This window comes from Rhincodon typus, chromosome 22 (assembly GCF_021869965.1).
Source record: "Rhincodon typus isolate 14 chromosome 22, sRhiTyp1.1, whole genome shotgun sequence".
Classification (NCBI taxonomy): Eukaryota; Metazoa; Chordata; class Chondrichthyes; order Orectolobiformes; family Rhincodontidae; genus Rhincodon; species Rhincodon typus.
In genome coordinates, this window is record NC_063353.1 from 11,989,032 (window position 1) to 12,010,702 (window position 21,671).

At 37.7% G+C, this 21,671-nt stretch overlaps 1 protein-coding gene across 1 annotated transcript; it reads right to left on the minus strand.

Annotated features, from left to right (window-relative positions):
- Positions 1-8,781: 8,781 nt before the first annotated feature.
- Positions 8,782-20,756, minus strand: LOC109919625 (troponin I, slow skeletal muscle-like). The gene is made up of 10 exons (XM_020519654.2): positions 20,744-20,756; positions 16,666-16,699; positions 15,489-15,495; positions 13,696-13,851; positions 12,675-12,716; positions 12,436-12,567; positions 10,881-10,970; positions 10,604-10,780; positions 8,983-9,091; positions 8,782-8,875 (listed from the first exon to the last, which is right to left on the minus strand). The coding sequence occupies exons 2-9, from the start codon at positions 16,674-16,676 to the stop codon at positions 8,993-8,995; spliced, it is 714 nt and encodes a 237-aa protein (XP_020375243.1). The 5' UTR covers positions 16,677-16,699; positions 20,744-20,756; the 3' UTR covers positions 8,782-8,875; positions 8,983-8,992.
- Positions 20,757-21,671: the final 915 nt, after the last annotated feature.

The window sequence follows — 21,671 nt, forward strand, 5'->3', positions numbered from 1 at the left end:
TATGAGGGATTCAGTAGCAGCTAGACTTAAGCAGGGCACATTATGGATGTGAACACTCTTATAAGTCTGAGACAACGACATGGGATATATATTGCATTCTTTACATCTGAATTATTACTGAACAACTGCCTCTGGTTTTCTGTAAAATATCTTAGACCAACTTCATGCGGTGGGTTTTTGTTGTCAATGTTTTATAAGATGCCAGCATTTTATGGCACCTCCTTACAGTCTAAAGGTGAAGACAAAACCTAAGTCAATCTGTCCGCATGTCTCTCCTGTTTTAGCTCTGAGAAGACATTAGGTGTACTGGAACTTTTCCACTGTTAGAGAGAAGGATTTAGAATGTTTTCTTCCTCAATAAATAGTTGACACACTGCTTTTAATTTTCAAAACTTCCCTTGATTTAGGCAAAGTTTTATTTGGATGATAGTGAATGTAACTCCGTAATTCAAAAAGGGATGGATGCAGAAATCAAGAGACTTCAGGCCAGTTAGTTTTGCAACTGTCATAAAAAAGATGCTAGAACCTTTCTTTAAAGACATTATATCAGGGCACACAGAAAAGTTCAAGGTAATCAGGCAGGGCCAACACTGTTTTGTGAAAGGGATATCATGTTTAACCAATTAATTGGAGTTATTTCAAGAAGGAATGTGTGCTGTGAATAAAGGCTGACCAATGGATGTAGGCATTTGATAAGGTGCCACTTCTAACATCATTTTTGAAAATAAAAACTCATGATTTATGGGGTAACATCTTGGTATGGATAGAAGATTGGCTTACTAACAGGAAGCAAAGTGTAGCATATATCGATATGTGGAGTTGTCAAGATATAATGAGTTCTATAGGGATCAGAGCTGCACTTGAAATGTTTCCAATTTATACCAGAGATAAATTCAGACAAGGTTTATTAGACAAATACCAGGACTGGGTGGGTCATCCTATGAAGAAATGTTGAACAGGCTAAGCTTGTATCTGGAGTTTAGAAGTGTAAAAGATTATTTGATCCTGAGAGGTCTTGACAAAGTGAATATGGAAAGAATGTTTCCTCTTGTTGGAGAATTTAAAACTAGGTGATCGTTTAAAATTAAGAGGTCATAATTTAAGACAAAGTAAGGAGAATCTTCTCACAGAGGGTTGTGAGTATTTGGAACTCTCATTCTCAAAGGATGGAGGAAGAAGAATCCTTGAAAACTTTAAAGGCAGAGGTAGATAGATTCCAATGAGGGACTGACAAGTTATCAGGCATAGGCAGAGATGCAGAGTAATCAGGATGGCCATGAATTAGTGAATAGCTGAGTGTGCTTGAGGGGCTGAGTGAGCTACACTTGATCCTAATAGACTTGTTTATTAGTTCATAAATTTTAATCTGAACAATGAAATATTACATCCTTTGGATGAAAATGCAGTGAGGAAGCAATCACAATTTATACGTTGAATCATGAGATGCTTTAGGATTGCAGTTTTCAAGGTGAAATGGATAAACAGAGTCATAGAGTCATAGAGATATACAGCACAGAAACAGACTGTCCAGACCAACTCGTCCATGCCGACCAGATATCCTAAATTAATCTAGTCATTTGCCTGCATTTGACCCATATCTCTCTAAACCGTTCCTATTCATATACCTATCCAAATGCTTTTTAAAAGTTGTAATTGTACCAGCCTCCACCACTTTCTCTGGCAGCTCATTCCATACACCCACCACGCTCTGCGTGATAAAGTTGCCCCTTAGGTCCCTTTTAAATCTTTCCCCTCTCACCTTAAAACCTATACCACCCCAGGGAAAAGACATTGTCTATTTACACTGTCCATGCTCCTCATGATTTTATACACCTCTATAAGGTCACCCCTCGGCCTCTGACACTGCAGGGAAAGTAGCCTGGTCTGTTCAGCCTCTCCCTATAGCTCTAACCCTCCAACTCCACCAACATCCTTGTAACTCTTTTCTGAGCCCTTTTAAGTTTCACAACATCCTTCCTATAGCAAGGAGACCAGAATTGCACACAGTATTTCAAAAGTAGCCTAACCAATGTCCTGTACAGCCGCAACATGACCTTCCAACTCCTATACTCAATGCATTGACCAATAAAGAAAAGCATACCAAATGCCTTCTTCACTATCCTATCTACCTGTGATTCCACTTTCAAGGAACTATGAACATGCACACCTGATCTCTTTGTTCAGCAACACTCCCAGGACCTTACCATTAAGTGTATAAGTCCTGCCCTGATTTGCCTTTCCAAAATGCAGCACCTCACATTTATTTAAATTAAACTCCATCTGCCAATCCTCGGCCCATTTGCCCGTCTGATCAAGATCCTGCTGTACTCTGAGATAATCTTCTTCGCTGTCCACTACACTTCCAATTTTGGGGTAAACTGCACTCTTACTAACAATACATCCTATCTTCACATCCAAATAATTTATATAATTTTTTAGAAAATAATATATAACTTTATAAACTAATATTTAAAGAAGAGAAAGCTACAAGAAAAGAGTTAAGTAGAACTGGTTTAAATTCAATTGGCAAAATGCCAGCACAGGTATAATTGGTTAATACTGCAGTCCTGAAACTGGATGATACAGAAGTGACACAGCCAAGAAAACAGGCACTAAGTGACATAGTTGGAAGTCCCACCTCTGTTTCTGTTGGCATCAATTTTATGGAGTGTGGAAAAGGGTACAGGACAGGAAGCCCATTCATCCCTGTCAAAAGGCCTAAGGTTAGACATTGCAAGATTTTCACCAGGGTGGGCAGGCTTTGGAAGCTGTGCTGCCTGCAAGTGAGAATGGCAGGAACAGCTGTAGAGGTGGGACAGAACACCAGACAACTTCCTAAAAGGTCAATTAACGGATTTTTAGGAGTCTAATTATAGCATTGGAGGCAAATTAATTTAAAGGAGGTCAGGAAGGGAATGGGTAGAGACAGATGTTAACTCTATAGGACAGTTAAATTTTGGGCAGACATTGATGCTATGGGCCCCCTCTCTGTCCAAATATTTAAGTGCTCAGATCTGCCTCCAACAATCATGGGGTCATTCAAACTTGTAAACACAATAGACATTGAGGTTCGCCTGATCTGGGTCCGATTTGCCAAATAAGATGGGTGACGTGCCTTTGGCACAGATTGGAGCCTTTAAAATTTACTGTTCCTGGCATCTGGGTGTGGAGGGCTTAGTGTCAATTCCCAAATTCCACATTCAACTGGAAAATTAAGCCCCTATGGTTCCATAGCTTTATTTTTTATACTAGGCATGAATCAGTGCCAAAGGTTGAGGCAGAATCTCAGCTTGCCAGCTCAAAACCTCAACTTTATTCAATTTACTGGGACATAGTAGTTTATCAATGCAAGGTGAAATCTTCAAAGACACCCCATCCCCAGATGAAGGGAGCCTGCCATTGCCAAGGCAAAAGTTGCAGCAACAAACCGACAGGGCATCTGGTAAATCAACTCTTTTGCCTCGACTCTTTCACAGAAACTTCTGAAGAAGTGAAGTAGAATTGAGATTTAGTCCTTTTTTTAGGGCTGAGGTTGAAACAATTTACCTGTTAGAATGTGAGGAGAGAGAGAAATCCGATGTCAGTTCTCCTTTTGATGCTACATGAGGGTTGGGATGCTATAGCAATGAAATCTGAAACCTTTGAATGATGGGTCAGATGTAACCAGCTAACAGTATCTCTCTCTCTTTGTATTTTATCCTGTACTCATTCCAAAAGGTTGGGCCATGGACTTCTAATTGATTGGTCCACATTTATGTGCAAAGTACTGCAATGGTTTGCCACTGCCATCTAGAGGATGGCTGACCAGGAAGTTCTTCCACTTTTACTGCCTGCCACAGGGTGTGTTGGAAGGATTTATGGACTGATTATTGGACACATTATAAATGAATCTTCTACAGCTGACAGCTCCTGAGATGGAACTCAAACAAAACCTCTCTCCTAACAGGAAAGTAATGAGAAATACTCCTATCCTTGTAAAACATTATTATAATCTAACTAGAAATAAATAGGAGACAGACCTGTATGCTTAAAAACCTGCAAAGTCAGATGATAAACATGATGAGCTATAAATTATTTGAATTGGAGATCAACCAGAAAGACAGTGTGCCTAGAAGTTGTGACTGGATTTATTGGACTGTGAAACAGTTATCTCAGTGCAGGGAGGTTTAGATTCTGATTTTTCTACAAATCTAAACTGAAGACATATCCACCAACATTTATGAATTCCTAATTGATACAAATCCAGAAATATGCTGGAGGTGAACAGAATGGGAAAAGCTGGTTGTTAATTTAACAAGACTAAAACAGTAGTAAAACAAATTTTGATAAGTTGTCAGCAATCCACATTTCAGTTTGTCACACTCTTCCCTTTGAGTTGAAGCCAAACTGCAGACCTGAGCCACACATGTCAAGCTTACACTTTAATGGAGTACTGAGGAATTTGTCAGAGCTGTCGGAGTAAAGGTTAGTACGGGCCAGACTGTGGTATTGCCTCAGGTCTGTCATAGGAAATTTGGCCACTTCAAAACCAAGTCCTAGACCTCATTTACATCTTCAGGGTGAACTGACAGCAGTAGTGACAGCAGGACTGGTAGCTTGGACCATTAAGACAGGAAACGTTCAACAAAGGAGGAATAGGCCATTCAGCCCTTTGAGCCTGCTCCGCCATTCAATATAATCATGGTTGATCAACCAAATCAGTACCCTTTTGCGCCTTCTCATTATATTCCTCGATACCTTTAGCTATAAGAATGATATCTAACTCTTTCTTGAAAATATTCAGTGTTTTGGCCTCAACCACTTTCGGTGGCAGAGAATTCCAAGTCTCACCACTCTCTAGGGAGGTTTTCTCCTCATCTCGGTCTTAAATAGCCTTTAAACCGTGACCTCTGGTTCTGGTCTTCAAGAACATCCTTCCTACGTTTATCCTGTATTGTCCTGTTACAATTATATATTAGAAAATCAAATTTTGATTGCCTGCAGTTGTAAAAATGGCATTTATTCCATTCATTGGGAATGTGTTACAGAGACATCATGCAATATTAATCAGCTCCTTCAGTAATATGTTTGAGGTCTAATCTCTGTTTTAGGCATCTGTCCGAGTTGGTCCTCACACAGGCAACAGAAGGACCAAGCCTATATAAATTGTGGATGCACTGTACCACTGCTATATTTTTATGTCCTATACTTATTGAGCACCCGGAAACAAACATGTTGATATTTATCTCATTGTCTTTTGAAAGATGATATTGCAATAAAGTTCTGTCTACTTGCTTAAGCAGATATGGCACTATTGGAAGACTGGGGAGTTCTGTTAAACATTCCTTCCACAAATAACCTACTTATTGTGGAATAATCTGTTCATTAATTCTGTTGTTATTATGTACAATTTGGATGTGGTATTTGCCTACTTAACACAATTGACTGAATTTCAAAAGTAATGAATTGATTCTATGTCGAACAGGATAAAATCTACGTTGCAGATGAAATGCAAAAGTTGTGCATAGTTCAAACTGAATCGGCTGCATATTTGGCATTTGAAACAATTGCTGACTTAACCATTTTCCTGGTTTACAAAGGGTTTATTTTGACCTTTGTATTCCATGCCAGGATAATGAAATATCATTTAGGAAATTTCAGTTTTTTGCACTGCTAGGTCAGAGGGTCTGCAGGATTGCTATATATGGAAGGCAGTCTGCCAAGGCTGCTTCGTGGGGATGTGAAGACAACTGAATATTGTGCATTTTTATTTCTTGATGTTTGAATATTGAGAGTAACATCAGCAAAACCTCCTTCAGGACTCTAATAGACAAGTTACAGTTCATAAGTGGTGACTTGTATTGAGTGTGGGCAGATGATACTTCCACATCTTATAATATATCCAGGGAACTTCTGGATATGTTAGATACTCAGTGTCAACTTTCTAGGAGCCCTGCATATTTTCCATTAGAGTTCTGGTGGAAGACCCCTTCGACAGCAGCAGAACCCCTGCTTTTTACTGAGTTTTAGTTCTGTAGCTGTATTTTCAGCGAATTCTCTTCAAAAAGTGTTACAGTCATAAAATGGCTCCTACATGAAAACAATTATTTCTTTCTGCAACAAACTCTTCATCGTACGTTTTGCATTCTTGTCGAGAGTTTCAGGCAGATATATCTAAACACATTGCATGAGTTCCTGCCATGTGCAGCTGAATGTAAAACACCTGCTATGACTAAAATAAACCAAATGTATGAGATATAAACAGGACTCTTTCAGTTACTACCTAAAATGGTACAATTATATTTAGAACATTCCAAACCTATTCTGAAGTAACAAGAGGAGGAGAAGTGGAAGATTGGGCTTCAAAAGCACTTTGTGTATTCTCATCTATTATGATGGGAAGCCATATACCTGCTCAAACACTTGAGATGGGGAATTGAGAATCTCTTGGTTTCTTGCAATAATTAAATCGCCAGATTTGAAAGATGAAAACAGGTTGAATACTCCTCCCCATTACATCTATATTTGGAAATTAATTTCAGCATTGTCGTGAAGCAATGGTTTAGAAAGGCTGATACTTTGAGGGAAACAAAATGAAAGATGGCATAAATAAATCATAAAAGTTCTGCTCTCAGACAACTGTTCACTGATAATATGGTCTTTTGATTTATATGATGGCTAAATACCAAATCAGATCTTGTTAAATAACCCACCTATATCACTTGAGGCATATGATTGAGCAATGGCCACCATGGTCCTTGAAGACTCCTGGTATTCATCGAGCTACACCACGGCTTTAGTTACTGACTTCAGGAAAGGAGGGAGAACCAAAGGCAGAAGTAACAAATTGTGATTGAATTACTCACAAAAAAAACACTGTCTCCAGTGAAGGTTCATACTATTCCTACATTGATCCTAGATACAAATAGGATAATAATGGAATATTATGTCTACTCTCCCTATCTGAATGGAGAGTTGTGCTGGGAGTTGCATTTTCAGTAAGATATCTATGAGCAAAAAATTGGCAAATCAGGTAGGATCCAGTCTGGGATGTTGATCAAAGTCAGGAAAATTTAGCAATTATTGTACTAAAACACTGAATATTCCCCGACAGAAAATATGTGTTTCTTTTCCAAAGAAATGTTAGCCTCTAACTTTAGCAATAATTATGTCTTATGAAAATTTTGTTGGCTTGGAAATTTATTGCAATGTATAATATTCTTTCATATTGGTGGACAGTATAACATACCTCCAATCTGGAGGCCTGAGACTCGTTGTGAGAGTGTCTCGATGGTGGGACTGGAAAAGTGTAGGACTTCTAATCATAGGCACAACATGTGGCTACATGCAATTTTGCCGTGTCTAGCCAATTTGATATTTGCACACAAGGTGTTTTTTTTCTTTATTTGTTCGCGGGATGAGGGGGTCATGGGCTAGGCAACACTTATTGCCCATCCCCAGTTGCCCAGAGGGCAGTTCAGAGTCAACCACATTGCTGTGGGTCTGGAGTCACATAGAGGCCAGACCAGGTAAGGATGGCAGTTTCCTTTCCTAAAAGGACATTACTGAACCAGATGGATTTTTCTGACAATTGGCAATGGATTCACGGTCATCATTAGATTCTTAATTCCAGATATTTATTGAATTCAAATTCTGCCATGGTGGGATTTGAACTCAGGTCCCCAGAACATTATTTTGGTCTCTGGATTAACATTCCAGCAATAATACCACTAGGCCATTGCCTCCCCTGTATATCACATTAACTGGCAGAAAGTTGATTACCTTTGTTGTTCTTCTGTGGGTTTGAGTGTCTAGGTGCCATCTTAAAGGGCAACCAAAGAGGTATTCATTTCCTGCAATCCAGCGGCATTAATTTGGCTGTGTGTAGATGCTGATAGAACCTCCTGATCCCCTCTACCACACCCCTACCTTCTGAATAACATCAACTGTTCTCAACTGGCACCCTAGATAGGTATCTTAGAGCCTGAGTGGCCCCCATAGTTTAGTGATGCAGTTTGCTTCGCCATCAGAAAATGGAGGTCTTGTTTCCATGTAATGGCATGGAAGAGGCCACCTCTGGCCTGAGAGCATATGCCCAATGGGCACCCTGTTCTTTGCACTGGCCACACCCAGGTCTTCACCAACCCCACTGTGGCCATCTCCATGTTCAACCTGTGCTCTTAAGGCCTCTTTGGGTCATCACTGGTATATCCCTGAAGAGTCCCGCATTGACTCCGTGCATTTGGAACCCTGGTGTACGGATTTGATTCTGGGATAAGTGGGCAAATTCACCTTGAATTTTCTAAAACTTTTTGGAGTCTTTCAATCACACAGATGACCAACAAAAATATAGGCTCACTATCAGCAGTGGACACAGAAACAGCCTGTGATAGAAGGAGTACCAAGCAGTGCTAATGGGAGTACAGGCAGTGAAATAGACTGCCAGGCTGGAGGCAGCGAGGCTGATGAAGCTTATAAGGTTGGGTGGAATAAGGCTGCTGGGGAGATGAAAGTGAAAACGATGAATGATAATAGTGAATTGGAATAAATAACTGACACCCAAATGGCTGATGTTTAAGAAATAAAAATGAAAGTGCCAATAACCTTATGAGTAAATATTTTACTGTACATTCTTGGTTACAAGACAGGAAATTATTTTTGACATACCTTATCGAAGTTTATAATTCAGTGCTTTTAGTTACTGTCACAAAGTTCAAGACGACTAATAACTGGATGTGAATCTCAGGAGACGATTGTAAACATTAAAACAATTTATTAAAATATTTTATAATGCAAGCATGTGGCATGCTAAACACTGCAGAGCTGAAAGTAAAGCACTCAGCAAACACATTCGTTCTCGATTTTCAAAGAAGTGGAAATAGCCCACCTGGATTACCTGTTGGAACACAAATTAATATCCAAAAATCAATAAATATTCTCAGGTCTGAAGGAAACTAAAATTACACTTGATGTTGAATTCATAACATTTAATGGATTTCAAACCTGGCAACATTTACTGGGTATTAGCAGCATCAAACATCTTCTTTCTGCCCTCCATGCCTGACTTGGCTTCCACATTCTTGCGCCAATCGCTCACCTCGACATTACGCTCCTGTTAGGAGTTTGAAAATGGAAGAGATTCAGAATAAAGATAGCTATTTACAATCAGGCTAACAGGAAAGGTTTAACCTGAATAAAAAACCTTACAGGCAGAAAATCATCATGTATGATGTTCTGTTATTGCCTTACAGTCAGGTTGTCAGTATGCCCTTAAGAGACAGGCTCATGAGCACACAGAATAACAGCTTTATCTTAGAAAGAGTGGACATGTTTGGGATTAGTGTGGAAGTACAGGTCTTGTGCTCTCCTCTTCAGCTGTTCTTGTTGCTGAAGGGTCCACATTCTTCTGTGGATTGTAACTGTCCTGCTACCTTTTCAAAAATGAAAAAAAGGTATTCACATTGTTCTCTTCAAATTTATAAAGGAGTCTAGTGTACTTAAAGGCTTCAAAGTGTGGTTCTAGAGTAGCAAGATTTGGATTGTGCTTGGTTGGCAGGGGTTTTCCCCGAGAAGCTTTCACCCATCTAAGTGCTTTTTAATCCTGTAAGTTCATTTCTGATTTATGGAGAGGAAAAGTTTTCTCTCAATTGGATGTAGATATTGTGATGTAGAAGAATCCAACAAACATTGCAATGGACTATTATGTACCAACATAACATAGCTTGAGCACATACGCATCAGGGCTAATATTAAGCTATTATGTTGTTGCACATTTCCAATAGAATTTCATGCTTCTTACTGATCTGAGGTAAGATGGAGGATAAGTCCTTTATAATCTCAGGTCATATGATTTGATACATTGAGGATACCATAATCATGTCTCTTAAAAGGTATGCTGACGTACACACCATGAAACATAACATATGATGCTGTTCAATGATGTTGACCACCTGATGTACTCGTCACTTGATATTCAGTTTCATTAAGAACAAATTTGAATATCAAAGCAACCAAGACTGAATAAGGATATGAAACTTTTGAATAAAGCACCGCAGGAATTAAAAGACAAACCACTAATTAACCAAATCTAGTCTATTTCTTCGATGTGTTAGAAATTCACCAAAAAAATCCCAGAGATGGTAAGAACTGCAGATGCTGGAGTCAGAGAGATAACAGTGTGGAGCTGGAGGAACGCAGCAGGCCAGGCAGCATCAGAGGAGCAGGAAAGTTAACGTTTCGGGTCAGGACTCTTCTTCAGAAAATCTCCACAGCTCCACACTGGCAAAAAAAGCCCCTCCTTGTTTACTGCCTGCCCTATTCAGAGATGACAAAAACTGCAATTGGAGATAATCCTACGACTGAGCATTCTTCTGTTTATGTCTGTCTCCTTCGGAGAGGCCGTAACAGTACCTTGCCAATATAATCATGATATTATTTAACAATGCTTTCATATTGCTATCTGAAATTGTGTCAGATGATTATCTAAGAATAAGCAATGTTTTTAAACATCTCTATTTACATTACAAACATGAATAAAACAGTTGAAGCAGATCTCAAATATAATTAAATCCTAAGAAATAGCCAAATTAGAAAGACAGAAAAAGAATGAGAATGTTATTATTACCTTCTCTGCATCATCCTTTTTGACTGACTTCAGATTGGCTCGCAGATCCATTGATACTTTGTGCTTGGAACCCAATAAGGCACGCAACATAGCATCAGCAGATACACGGACCCTACGCAAAGTGGGTCGCTTAAACTTCCCTCTAAGGTCAAGAATTTTCAAGGATAGATCATGAATCTGTGGGCACAAAAACATGTGTTAAATATTAAAGCTGATGTTTCCATAATATAATTGCTGAAGGATGCAGAGATTGACATATACCAACTTTGTCAATTACCTCATAGTTGTTCTTCCCAGCTTTAAACTCAAAATCATACCTTTCTTCATCAACAATCTCAATTTTTTGGTGAAGCTCTTTGCACAAATTCTGCAACAAGAACAATTTAGTCCTGGTCAGTATTTCTACACACATCAGCTAATCCCACTTCTGTTATCATATCCTGTAACCTTTAATATTTATGTTTGTTAACAAATTGTCCAATTGCCTTTTAGAGTATTTATTAATAATGTATAACTCAGAATGGACTTGCCTCAGTTAAAAATAGCTTAGGGGGAAAATGTGTCTTCTGCTACAAACCAATGTTAAACCACAGATTTCAGCTTTCTAACCATTCCTGCTATGAAGGGACATTTGTCCCTTATATGATAATCTTAAAGTTGTGCCTTCTTATCACTGTCTTATCAACCAGTAGAAGCAATCCATCACTATTTGTTTTGTCACAATCCTTCATTATCAGCTTGATCCAATCTCTAGGCCACCCATTAATTGTCTCAGTCTCTTTCCATAACTATTTAGTTCCACACCCTTCTCAAAAGTAAATAAATATTCTAATAAATGTCATAATTCATGGACTCACCTCTGTCAAACTATCATAGAATGAACTTTAGTTTACTCCACACAAAGGAATTGAAATTAAAATGACCTGCCCATTTCCCATTCCAAAGCCATTCTAACGTAGCCAAATTGAGCAGTTAAGTGGCTCAACCAACTTGGACAAAAAAAAACTCATCAACATTTGTAAATTAAGGCCCTTTGACATCTTTAGAAAGCTAATGTAATTTTGATTGTCCAAGCAAAGAGTTCAACATGGATTGTCCACTCAGTAAAACATGGTAATATTCAAATCAGTTATGTTTACAACTTCAAACACAGGAACAAAAACAAATTTGCTAGAAAAGCTCAGCAGGTCTGGCAGCATCTGTGAAGGAAAAAACCAGAGTTAACATTTTGGGTCCAGTGACTCTTCCTCAGAACCCAAAACATTAACTCTGTTTCTTCCTTCACAGATGCTGCCAGACCTCCAAGCTTTTCCAGCAACTTTGTTTTTGTTCCTGATTTACAGCATCTGCAGTTCTTCCAGTTTTTATTAAGTTTACAATCTCTCTTTGTTCAGTATGGAGGTACAGAATCCCACAAAGAAAGCTTTGGCTGTTTCTGCCCAAACACTCCCTCATCTCTTTGATCTATGAATCCTGCAAAATCTACCAACCTACTGATTTGGCAACTGTTGCACCACTTAATATTTAAAATCCCAAAGACACACAGCTGTCTCTGGGCTCCCAATCTGACTGGATGGCTTATCAGTAGCATATTAATAAGTCCCAGCTGTTAAAATGACCTGGGCGTCCTACTGCTACTCCCAATTGGACAAATTGAGTGCTTCACTGCTTTCTGCCTGGGAGTCAAAACTCCTCCAATTGCGTCAAAGCTGAGATAATTGCACTTTTGATGGTCCAGGCAAAACACATAGTCAACCAACATTAAGCCAAATCAAATAATGCTGCAAATAAGTTTCTGCTTTAAATGAAAATACAATCCAAATTAATCTTACTTGCAAGTCAGTAAGTGAAAGGCCACTGAGGTTGAGTGGAGGTACACGCTCTGCAAGGAATTTTTCCTTTTCTATATTTCGTTCAGCTATTTCTCGTTCTAGGTCTTCCTTGGCTTTGCCCAGCATTAGAATCTGCACAAACATTATTATTATTCATTCAAAATGTTATAATAACATAACAATCAAACTTTTAAAAATATTGTCCAAATAACAGACTGGGAAACACAAATTTATCTCACCTTGAGATGGAGCTTGCGTGATGCTGAGATCTTACAACTTCTCTGTTATTGACAACAAAGCAAGTAAGAGCTGGTTATTTATCAATAAGTGGTGCTAAGTCTTTACATTTTTAAAGATATGTGATGATACATTTTCAATGATGAGCTATACTTGAAGGAAATACAATTAAAAACACAAACTACCAAACTGTAGAATCAATCTTTCAAGTATACACTCCTTCCTTACCCAACTATCACATCCTCCAAACTTCCACCTGCCCAAATCCTTAACCTTCCCAGTTTAGGGCTCCAGACTGGTTTTTCTATGATTACGTGGGATGTGGGCATCTCTTGCAAACCCAGCATTCTTTTTCCTTTCCTAATTGTGTTTGAGAAGACAGTGGTGAACGATCAACATTTCTCATCTGTCTGGAAACCAAGCCTATCATCAGGCTAATATATGATCAGAGAACCTGTGAGTGCATCACACGCCTGAAATGGAGTGAAGGCCCTGCAGCATGTCAGGGAATACCCTTGCATTTTCATATGTTCTCAAAATTTTGTTCTCTGAAAGCCAATTTGCTTCAGAGAAAAGCAGACAGGCATTGTGTAAGCCAAAGCCATTATAAATGAAGAAAAATGTCAAAAATATGTAGTTACTTTCTAACTCGAAAATTAGTCTGTTCTGACAACTCCACGTGGGATGAAGCCTGGATAACAAACTTCATTCAGTGTATTTTGGTCCTGTACCACTGGACAGTAGGAAAATAATGTCACAGTTCCAACAGGACTGACCGGAGCAGGATTGTTTCTCTGACCTCTCTAATGTGGCAAGTGGAAAAATGTTCAGTTTATGCCATTCTAATGTTCTAAGTAGAACTTTTCTGAATTCATAAGAAATGTACAGGCTCCTACATAACAGATACATGTATTAATTTATTCCTTTCAACACTGCAGAATAAAAATTGGAGCAAAACAGAATATGATTGGAAATAACATGATTAACTTAGCGAGGGAAAGCATGTAGAAGCTGACTGCATACTTTAGCATTTTGAGTCGTTTGTGCTCTTGGAGTTGGAGCAACTCTAGGAGGAGGTGCAGGTTTCGGTGGTTCAGGCTCAGGCTCAGGCTCAGGCTCAGGATCAGGCTCAATTACTTCTTCAGTCTCTTCAGTTTCCTCAATAACTTCTTCTTCATACTGTTAAAATATTATGGAATTAATTATAGAGTCATAGGTTCATACAGCATGGAAACAGACCCTTTGGTCTAACTCTGTCCTCGCTGACCATATTCCCAAACTAAACTAGTCCCACCTGCCTGCGTTTGGCCCCTATCCCTCCAAACCTTTCCTATTCATTTATTTATCCAAATTAAACTTTGTAACTGTATCTGCATTCACCACTTTCTCTGGCAGTTCATTCCACACACGAACCACACTCTGTGTAAAAAAGATTGCCCCTCATGTCCTTTTTTAAATTTTATCACCTTAAAAATATGTCCCTAGTTTTGAACTCTCCCACCTTAGGGAAAAGACTCTTGCTATTCACCTTATCTGTGCCCCCCCTTGATTTTATAAATCTCTATGAGGTCACCCCTCAACTGCCTATGCTCCAGTGAAAGAAGTTCCAGCCTGTCCAGCCTATTTTTATGACTCAAACCCTCTGTTTCCAGCAACGTCTTAGTAAATCTTTCCTGAACTCTCTCCAGTTTAATAATATCCTTCCTATAACAGGGTGGCCAGAACTGCACAGAGTAGTTCAGAAGAAGCCTCACCAAGGTCTTGTACAATCTCAACATGACATCCCAACTCCTATACTCAAAGTTCTGAGAAATGAAGGCAAGCATGCTAAATATGTACAAAAGCAGAAGTTGCTAGTAAAGCTCAATAGAGTTCTGAGGAAGGGTCACCGGACCCAAAACATTAACTCTGATTTTTTCTTCACAGATGCTGCCAGACCTGCTGAGCTTTTCCAGAGTTAATGCTTTGGGTCTGGTGACCCTTCCTTAGAACTCTTTTGAGCTTTTCCAGCAACTTCTGTCTTTGTTTCTGATTTACAGAATTCACAGTTATTTCGGTTTTTATGCTAAATATGTCTTTTTAACCGCCCTGTCTACCTGTGATGCAAATTTCAAAGAATTATGTACCTGATCCCTAGGATTTTCTGTTCTACAACATTACCCAGAGCCCTACTATTAATTATATAAGTCGTGTTGTTTGTTTTACCAAAGTGCAATACCTCACATTTATCCATATTAAATTCCATCTGCCATTCCTCTGTCCATTATAACATCAATTTTGGTGTTAGCTGCAAACTTACTAACCATCTCATCTAAATCATTTATATAAATGACAAACAAAAGTGGACTCAGTTTTGATCCCTGTGGAACACCGCTGGTCATAGGCCTCCAGTCTGAAAAACAACCCACCACCACCACCCTTTGTCTCCTATCGTAAAGCTATTTTTTTTTATCCAATTGGCAAGTTAACCCTGAATCCCAAGTGATCTAAGTTTACACATTAGTCTACCATGTGGAACCTTATCAAAGGCATTACTAAAGTCTAAGTAAATGTCTACCGCTCTGCCCACATCAATTTTTTTTAGTGTTAGTGAACTTGTCAAAACAGGTACAAATTTAAGGCTTCTGCAAAGATTTGTAGTCTCACTGATCATGTTACCTAGCATGGTGACAAAATGTCTGAATGAAAACAAACCAGTTCGGCAAGCAAGTCAACAACCTCACAGGTACAAATTTTAAATCATAAGCAATAAAATATGAACAATCAGAAATATAACTGTCAAAGAGACAAAATACTAGGTCTGTTAAAATGCTTACCTCTTCCCTAAATGAGAAAGAGAAAAAGACAAATAGTGTCAGACAGATAATCATAGCAATTAGAAAATAGTAGCATTACAAAGATATTTTAAATTTAAAAGCAATCATATTCTCCCATATTTCTGTTGATAACTTTATTTATTTCTTGTCAGTGTTGTAATTTGGACACTGTGATGGAGTAACCAATTGTTACACAGTTTTAAGTTTAACCTTTTAAGGGAAGAGAAATCAATGCATTCACAGTTGGTTGGAATAACTTGGTAATATTCTCTTATTGTCATTACTCACTTAGAAATGGATGTTGTGAATTTCTTATCTACAGTTGTTCAAGTGCAGACCCATGTCGGCTATTTGAGTTCACTTTTTTTATATTAAGCCAAAGGCTTAAAAGGGCACTACTGTCAAGAAACAGTAGATTGTGGTGCGTCAGGCAAGATCACTGGTATATGTCTGATATATTCTGTACATGACCAATGTGCTTAGGTGGCATATAGTGCACTATAGGAACAAGGGGCATTGAGGCCCAGTTTCAATGAGCAATACAATGGGAAAACAAGACTCATTTCAAATGATCTTCACTGATGGCTGAGGAAAAAAAGAGATTTTTCTTTGTGTGAACTATTTCTTCTAATAGTTGATGCACCTCTTGCTTTTGGCCTCTAAAACCATTCACTTTTTTTTAGAAAGTGCCAGAGAACAAAGTACAATCCGCAACTCTTAAGCAGTTGCTGTTTTCTGCCAATTTGACCTTGACTCTCAACACATCAAAAGGGGTGGGGAGGAGTGTGAACCACAGAAATATTTTAATATCCTTTCCATGAATTATCTGATATAATCAGTTCAGTGGAGTGCATGAGCACTAGGATCTGGGGTCATATTGACTGCCAAGTTTGACAGCTTATTTTTAAACGTTAAGATAAAGAAGCAGCAAAGGAACCATAGGATATTTAGACAGTAAAACAACATACACAGATGATGTAACTTTTCCCCTTACTACTTTTGTATTTCAGGATAAAATTAACAAATATCAGCAAACACTTCATCAAAGGCATTATCTCCTCATTAAAGGAATAGCACAGACACTAGTCTTGAACTTAAGGATTTTAAATACACGATTTTGAGGTAACAAATCTTAGAAATAAATCTCAGTTCAATGTAAGAAAAAGACAAAACTTACTGATCAGACATTTTGGAGTTATATGGCTTTAGACCTGAAACATGAATGAGACGTGTTCGTGAATAATGCTTTTTAGCAATTTGATGGAAGGGTAAGTGGAAAAATAAGTCATTCAGTAATTCTTAAAGTATACTTTTCACTTCGTAATGTAATGGATTGGGTAAAAAAAACATACTAAACATACTTGAGTAATGGTCAGTTTTGTGTATAAGTAGATCCTTGATTTTCAGCAAAAAGTCCAAAATCATTCTATTTAGCAGCCATTTTCTGCCAAAGTCAAACTTGCACTGGTGCGCACCTACTCATTCATAGAATCATAAAATTACATATCACTGACGTTTACTTGTCAGTTCCTCCTGTTTGTACACATCAATACATGTTATCAAGGTCTCTGGTGCATGAATCCCACCCTCTAATATGACAATATGACATCAAGAAGAAATAGTAGATACGCATCCCAGTTCAAACTTAAGTTCATTGAGATTGCAGAGCAGTCAAATAATTATGTTGTAGCTGTAGAATTCAAGATATCAGAGAAGGATGTTGGAGATTGGAGGAAGCTCTCTGCACAACTTAGGTAGATTCCTAAGAATGAATTTGCATACAGAGGGAAAATCTAGTATGTGACAGTAGTTGGAAAATGAATTTGCAAAGTACCTCAATGAAATTTGCCAGAATGGACTCTCCATTTGTTATTGATCTATCTGAACCTTTGCCCTAGAAAAGCAAGAATGTTAGGCATTGTATATTTCAAAGCCAGTTTTTGAAGGTGTACCAGGTTTACAAAGAAAAAGAAGTTTGATTTGTGACAGAAGGCCAAGATTTCACACAATGTAAACGGAAAATTCAATAATAATCGAACAATAATAATGGAAATAACCTCTAGTTAAGCCACTCTGCGATTGCAGGATGACAGGAGAGGATGGATTCCAAACCCTGAAAACTTTTATTTGCGTAAATGTTGTCCTTCTACATTTTGGCCAAAGATTCAGTTTTTGAAACTTCATATGAATAAGTGTACGTGAGGTACACAGTAGCAAAAAGATTTAATAACTTCAAAGAATAATAACAAAGTTTCCAGTTTAGGATTATTTCAGTGATTCTTGTGCTCATTGCTTTTCTACATCTCTCTGGTTTCTGTGCTGATGCCGTTCTTCTTCCTACTTGTCTATTTGTGAAAACTGAACTATGGTTGGCATCTTTTTTCCATTCTTTTCAACTCAGAACTTTTCTGGCTATGATCTTTGTCAAATTTTCATATACTTAACTATTATCATAGATTATATAACAGCGCAACATTTCTGAGATAGATTAACTTTTCTTTTCAGAATTTTGCTATTTTCTCTTATTTACTTGCATTTTTTTTCAGTTCTCATTCCTGTACATACCACTTTTGATTTTCCCACCTCTCCTTGGTTTTGTTTGCACTCATCTCTGGCAGTTTTAAGGTGCTTTAATGTTATATTGATTGTTCCAGCCACCAAATCTCAAAAACCTTATACCGAGCTGCATAAATCCTGCAGTTTGGAAACTTGGTAACATTAGAGTAAATCTAGTGCTGCATAGAAACACCTTGGATTATGATTTGTGTCTAGTTACATGTCAAATGTGATGGCACTTCAATACTGTGTGACATCTTTGCTAACACTGCCGGATTCTCCAAGTATGGTATTCATGTGACCGGCTGCACATTACTCATTCTTGGGAACATGTAACCATGAATGTAAAAAGCATGACAAAGAACCACTTTCTCTAATTTCCTATACTTGGGGACTGGTCTGTACTTTGAAAATTAAAAAGTTCTAATTGTCACAAAACCCAAATATGTGGTTCATTCGCAGTTGCTGAGTTCATGAAGATGTGTAGTCTCCTGTTTGAACAGTACCTTACGTTAACATAACCATTTCCAGTCAAAACTAGGCATTTTTAAAATTCTTTTATGGGATGGCTAACATTTGAGGTCAATAAATTTGGAGCTAGAAAAGCACAGCCAGTCAGACAGCATCCCAGGAGCGGGAAAGTCAACATTTCAGGCTGAAACCTTTGGAACTGCCTTAAACAATGGCATGAGTGAGAAACTGTGGTTGTACCATTCTTAAGTTGGAGAGCTTTTTCAGGAACGCTAAGGCATATTCATGTTTTCATCAGCTCTGACAGTGGAGAACTGATGGTTGCTTTCTTTCCTTTTATGGAGATATAAAGGTTGTACTGTAGGCTGCTGGAGATTTTTGCCTTTGATCTCTGTTTTATTTCTCTTAAGCATTCTCTCTAATGAAGATTATGACCTAATGAACCAATGATTGATCCTGTCTGTGAAGTTCGGTAATATTTTTATGAAAACCTTCAAATGGACTCTTCCCCAATCAAACCTCCACAGCAGCATGGATTACATAGACCTTGCATCCAGTTAAAATATTTATTGTTTATCCTTTACTCATCTCCTCGAAGGAACCTGGCTGTTTGATTACTGGATAATTAAGTTGAAAGTTAAAAGCGTAAGAAATAGAGCAGGGTTTCAAGATGTTGGAACAGCATTGATGGCAAAGATACAATGGCTCTCACTAAGGGGGACAATTTTAACCTAGTTTGCTCATTTTGAAACAAACAGGATTGGGTGCAAAATAACCCAAAGAACTGTGGATGCTGGAAACTAGAAACAAGCCAGTAATTGCTGGAAAAAACTTAGCAGGTCTGGCACCATCTGTGGAGAGAAAGCAGAGTTAACATTTAGGGTCCAGTGACCCTTCTTCAGAACTGGATTGGTGCCAGGTTGTTTTAATACCCTTCCCATTTTAACCCTCTGTTGAAGTCAGTGGAGAATAATATTGACCAATATGTAAAACAAGCATTCCAGATGACACCAAGGGCTTCCTGCCTGGTAGTTAGGTTAAAATTACACTAGTCACGTCAAAAATCCGAGATTGTCTTCTACCACCAGCCAGAATGTGATTGCTGTTATTTGCAATGTGAGAGACTGTGAAATGTCAATGTCACACATGGATCAAAACAACAACATACATTAGATTCAACAACTGTTTCCAAAGCTATGATCTTAGCTGAATGTGCCACCAAGTGCCTTAAGTGTATCATACTCAACAGAACCTCAGTCCTATCAGTTCCAAAATGTCTTTATTCAAGCAGACACCCCTTCTTTTCATTAATAGAGTGGAGTGGAGCAAATTCAATTCATGAGGGAGATAGTACTTGGAGAAAAGCATGTTGATTCAATAATAGTAAACATTTCAACCCAAAAATGTCATTACGCCTCCCTTTTAATTTAGTCATTGCCAATCTTTGTGAACAAAATATTTGTGTTCCATGCAGACTTTGTGCCAGAAGTGAAGTTGAAAGCCATGTTCCCATTGCTGCTGTTTACATATTTTGTAGGATTTATCCACAATTGTGGTAGTAGTGCTAAAAGCTAATTTTCATAAAAAACTTTTCATAAGAAACCATAAAATGAGCAATGTACATGCAAATGGAATTGAGTTGCTTGGGCTAACAGGTCAGACTAAAAAGGCGCAGGAGCCACAGTGAATATGCCATCTTACATGATAGCTCAGAGGCAATTTGCTCACTGCCTCCAACTTTGCAGCCACTTCATGGAATTATTTTTAAGCCTTATAAACTGAGCTGCATTTAAAAAATCAACAATTATGTTGGTTATTTCATAGTGAATCAATTTTAATACATATTAGTCACTCTTAAATTCTGGGTTTGATATTAATTTCTGCTTTTTCTGAAATAATTTTTCTGGTTGTTAAAATTCAATTGTCATTAAAAATGTGCATTATTTATATTAATGTTTGAGAGGTAGGTGGGTAATGTTGTCCAACATTAGCTATTCTAACATGAAAAGTTTCCTTGCAAATAACCATTAAGAACATATTATTTTTACTATTTAATTTGAATAAAAAACACAAATGAGTGATAGTAATAACTAGTTGTACATTAATTACCAGTGCAAAGTGGTAAGATGTATACGTTAATTTACCAAAAGTTTCTCTTTTCTAGTGCATAGATTGATATCTTACTAACGTTCATTCACATTTGTAATAAGTGTTTGAACTATTCTTACCTTCCTTATGGCAATCAGCCTTCTTTCTTAGTTGAGAAACAAAGCTAGGAATGAAATGGGCAGATGCAGGTATTTATTATAGGACACCACATGGAACTATTCTCTGACTGGACAATAAATTTAGCTGTGACACTTGAAAACTTGTCATAGGTTATTTTTAGTGACTATTCAACATCTGACACAGAGGCCTCAGTTAAAATCAGGAAACACTTGGTCATTTTTGTGCACACATTCTAAATATTTTGTACTGGTAAAAAGTAAGCTTTTTTTATTAAGAAGTATCTTTGAGCTGGAAAGTTCAAACAAAGAGAAAACTTCTAGGTTAACATTTAAGATCTGAACACTACCCTTTTTTGTTACACTAATTATGAAACAATATTACTGATTCCTTAGAAATAGACAGGTATTTCTGTTGACTAATTCAGTTTTCTAATCTTTGTTCATTATTTCACTGTTTTCTGCATGAATCTATGTAAATATCTTCCCATCCACACGAGCAAAATGATCCACAACATATAATTTAGAAACTCTGTCTCACTATTTTGACAGAATATAATTTTGCCACATAAAGTGCTACAAAGATTATAAATCCCTGAGGAAGACATATAAGGTCATTCTGTGTTTGTAACTAGCAGCAGAATAATTGTTTATCCTATTCAGCCTGTATTTTGCTGGAATCCATGAAACGTTTGTTTTTTTTCATACGATTCAACAAGCAACATATGTGATGTAAATAAAAAAAAACTGGAACTAATCAGGTAGGATAGGACTAAGGTAAAATATTCCACTGCAGAGTAAGAAAAGGCAGCCACAACCTCTCAATATTGCTTTTTTAAATTATCCTCTGCTGGTTTTTAAAAGCTTCTCAATCATCTGGCTTCCCTCTAATCTTCATCATGTAAATCCGCTTGGGTCTATTTCCATTTAT